Here is a 3,826-nt window from a genome sequence, read left to right as displayed (position 1 = left end):
TAATCCCAGCACTTTGGGAGGCCAAGGCGGGTGGATCACCTGAAGTCGGGAGTTCAAGACCAACCTGGCCAACATGGTGAAACCCCGTCTCTACTAAAAATACAAAAATTAGCTGGGTGTTGTGTCACTCACCTGTAATCCCAGCTACTCAGGAGGCTGAGGCAGGAGAATCACTTGAACCCGGTAGGGCAGAGGTTGCAGTGAGCCGATATCGTGCCACTGCACTCCAGCCTGAGCAACAGAGCGAGACTCTATTGTCTTTAAGGGCCAATCCCATAGTATATTACAGGGACTCACCTGACTAAGAAAGGTTTTTGACAAAAAAAACCCACAGAAGAAGAGATAAGCTGTGGATATGATAAGAAAGACACTACAATCTATTTAAATCTAATTGCACATTAGATAATATATATATGAAAAATTATTTAACCCAGTTTCCTGATTTCATTATATATTCATTATATATTTCTTACAAGGTTTTCATTAGGGTTTTTTTTGTTGTTTGTGTGTTTGTTTGTTTTTATAAGAATACTTTATTGCCCAAATCCCACAAAGGTCTCAGGCCCTGGGGCCAAGCCCACAGCGCCAACCTGTCCCCTGGCTCCAGGCCTGGTCTTTGGTGCCCACCCTGGCCTGATGGGCCAAGGTCTTCTTTGGAGTGTGCAGGTGTCCATGAGCGTTCCTGTGTTGGGGGAAGCCTGCCTCGGCCACAAGTAATCAGGCACTGTGGCAGCCTCAAGATGAAGGCAGGTGGTGTAGAGTTGGGTCCCCCCCTGCCCAGGCTCAGGGGCCACAGGGGTCTACACAGTCCTTTCTGCTTTGAAACACGTGGTAGATGCTGGTGGGAGGGAACATGGCACCGGCACCAAGCAGGGAGCCCACCTGGATGGCCACACCAGCTGCCAGCAATGCCGGCCGACCCCCACCATGCAGCAGGGAGCTTGCAGCCACCTTCACGTATGAGAACACACAAAGGCACAGCACCCACGACAGTACCTGCAAGGCGGGACACAGCAGCAGGCTGAGTGTGCATGCCCTTGCCCCAGGGAACACCCTCCTCCCCACTTCATGTCCCCACTTGCTCACCACAAGGACCACCCCTGCAGTGGTGCCCACCAGGGGTGGGCAGGGGCTCAGGATTGCCAGTACCATCAGGTAGGCCCCAAAGAGCATGCCCAGCAGAGAAAGACCAACCAGCCCTGCCAGGGACCTGTTGGGGATGAGCAGACTCAGGACTGATTGTTCCGGGACCTGGGCCCCAACTGTAAGTTCCACCCACCAAGCTTGGGGCCCCTTTTGCACCTGCACAGCACGCCCATGGCCAGGAAGCAGGCAAGGGAGTTGGCGGCACTGCCCAGCACCACAGCCAGGTGGTAGGCCAGGCGCCCATAGGGCAAACAGGAAAAGCTCTGCACAGCAGGCAGCACGCCATTGGTCAGGGCACTGGTGATGGCCAGCAGGCCCAGCAGGAAGGCACCATGGGCTGAGAACAGCTGATGGGCCTCAGGGTCGGGGCCAGGGATGGTGCCTGCTGCCTGGCTTGGTGGCTCCTGCAATGGCAAAGCCTCTTCTTCCTTCTCTTCCTCCTCTGCTCCTGGGGATCCCAATTGAAGTTCAGGCCCTGCGCCCCCTGTGGTTACAGATGGTAGTGATGGCAACAGCAACAGGAGACCCTGGAAGGCGGCAGCTGAAGTGACCAGAAGGGCAGTCAGTGCCCAGAAGAAAGTGCTGGCAGGAAAACGCTCAGGGAAGTTGAGGGGAGGCCCAGAGGTGCCATTGGTGGGCACTGGCGGGCACTCGAGGCGGCCTACACCCTGCACTAGGGCCAGCACACAGGTGAGCAGGGCACTGAGACCCTGACCCAGGAAGAAAGACCGTAAGAAAGGAGGTGGCAGGTGGCTCAGGAAGGGCAGGAAAGTGACATTAGAGGTACAGCAGGCCAGTGCCAACACTAAGGCCAGTGTTAGGAAGGCCACAGAGTGGAGTTGCCCTGCCACTGGGGCCACGTGGTGCCACAGAGGGGCCAGCAGGGCTGTGCCCACTACACTCAGCACCTGTACCACCTGGATGGGGACCCGCTCGCCCTTGCCCGGGGCCAGCCGCCTCCACAGAGTCACCACCAGCAGACCCAGGTTTCCCAGTGCCACAACCACAGAGAGGTATGAGGGGAGGCTCCAACCTGCAGGGAAGGAATGACGCCATGTCAGGAGCACAGCGGTTAAAGGACAAAGAGCTGCCACAGGCCACCTTTCTGGGCACACCTGCCCCACGCTTCCCTGTACCTCCCTCCCACTCACCCTCTGGAAGGTCTTTTACCACGACAGGCAGCTCCACCCAGATCCCGTTGACAGCAGCCCAGGAGCCCATGCCGAAAAGGGCCACCAGCAGGTGGGTCAGCACCAGACGGCCCAGTGTGGGTGCTGCCATTCAGCCCAAAGCTGGACCCTCCAGGACAGTGCAAAGGTCACAGGCAGGTCCTTCCCACGTAGGTCCAAAGATACTTTGGCTCTTCTGGAAACTGAAGACCTTCTAGCTGGAAGGAAACCAACAGGCTGGCCGGTAATAGGCAGGTGGAACAGACCCGGAGTCAGAAGACAAGTCGGTCAGACTGCTAAGACCAGGGCAACTGGAGGGAGCCAGGCGCCGTCGGGGAAGAGGGGGGCCAGGACTTACCACGGGGCACCGGCTGCGCGTGTGGGGGCGGCACCCCAGCAGTGCTGGCAGGGAGAGAGGCAGGAAGCTAGCCCGAGGTGCAGCTGCCCCAGAGGAGCAAAGAGGGAGCTGATTTTCCTACCCACAGAGGACTGGAGGTCCCAGTTGTCAAAACATCTTGGCACTGGCAGGGTGTGGTGGCTCACGCCTGTAATCCCAGCACTTTGGGAGGCTGAGGCAGCCCGATCGCCTGAGGTCAGGAATTTGAGACCAGCCTGGCAAACATGGTGAAACCCCCTCTCCACTAAAAATACAATAATCAGCTGGGCGTGGTGGCATGCACCTGCAATCCCAGCTACTCAGGAGGCTGAGGCAGGAGATTCACTTGAACCCGGAAGGCGGAGCTTTCAGTGAGCCCAGATCGCGCCACTGCATTCCAGCCTGGACGACAGAACGAGACTCGGTCTCAAAAACAAAAAACAAAACAACAGCTCGGCACCAACACCCTCACCTTCAAATGGACCCCGGGACAAGGGGACCTCTCAGGTGCCACGCGCAACCCTAGCGCTTTTGCGACACTCAGGACTTGCCGAGGCAGGTCGGGTTGGAGAGGGGAGTGGCCGGGGCGGGCTCTGCCCGGAGGGGCGTTCCGTTCTGCCCTCCCGCCTGCGTTAGGGGGGCGTCCCGGGAGCCTCCAGGTGCGCAGGGGTCCCCGCGCCTCCGGAGGCAACAGTCCCTGGACCCAGCGGCTGGTGGTCCTCCTGAGAGGGAGCGCCCTCCGCCAGGGAGGTGGTCCAGCCCAGAGCCCGCACGGCTCGGATTTTGTTGTTTGTTATTTTAATTAATTAATTTTGAGACAGGGTCTCGCTCTGTCACCCAGGCTTGAGCGCAGCGGTGGCGATCTCGGCTCACTACAGCCTCAACCTCGGAGGCTCAAGCGATCCTCCCACTTCAGCCTAACCCAGTCCCCCCACAAGTAGCTGGGACCACAGGAGAGCACCACCATGTCCAGCTATTTATTTATTTATTTATTTATCTATCTATTTATTTCTTTATTTAGGTAGAGACTAGGACTCACTATGTTGCTCAGGCTAGCTTCGAACTCCTGGGCTCAAGCGATCTTCCTACCTCAGCCTCCCAAGTAGCTGGGACTACAAGGCAAACCACTCCCAGC

General features: G+C 57.6%; 1 protein-coding gene across 1 annotated transcript; it reads right to left on the bottom strand.

The window, feature by feature from the left end:
* Positions 1–408: 408 nt before the first annotated feature.
* On the bottom strand, positions 409–2,906 carry SLC52A1 (solute carrier family 52 member 1). The gene is made up of 5 exons (XM_033184930.1): positions 2,795–2,906; positions 2,298–2,533; positions 1,303–2,179; positions 1,087–1,210; positions 409–996 (listed from the first exon to the last, which is right to left on the bottom strand). The coding sequence occupies exons 2-5, from the start codon at positions 2,425–2,427 to the stop codon at positions 784–786; spliced, it is 1,344 nt and encodes a 447-aa protein (XP_033040821.1). The 5' UTR covers positions 2,428–2,533; positions 2,795–2,906; the 3' UTR covers positions 409–783.
* Between the last annotated feature and the right edge of the window lie 920 nt (positions 2,907–3,826).

This window comes from Trachypithecus francoisi, unplaced genomic scaffold (genome assembly GCF_009764315.1).
Source record: "Trachypithecus francoisi isolate TF-2019V2 unplaced genomic scaffold, Tfra_2.0 Lachesis_group20, whole genome shotgun sequence".
Lineage (NCBI taxonomy): Eukaryota > Metazoa > Chordata > Mammalia > Primates > Cercopithecidae > Trachypithecus > Trachypithecus francoisi.
Note: the sequence above shows the minus strand (reverse complement) of the source record. Positions and strands in the feature narration are given on the sequence as shown.

Excerpts from the sequence above, each read along its gene's own strand:
- SLC52A1 (XM_033184930.1), bottom strand. The coding sequence starts at position 2,427 with ATGGCAGCACCCACACTGGGCCGTCTGGTGCTGACCCACCTGCTGGTG. Across the intron at positions 2,180-2,297 it reads GGTAAAAGACCTTCCAGAGG|GTTGGAGCCTCCCCTCATAC; the intron begins GTGAGTGGGAGG and ends CCTTCCCTGCAG. Across the intron at positions 1,211-1,302 it reads GCCATGGGCGTGCTGTGCAG|GTCCCTGGCAGGGCTGGTTG; the intron begins GTGCAAAAGGGG and ends CATCCCCAACAG.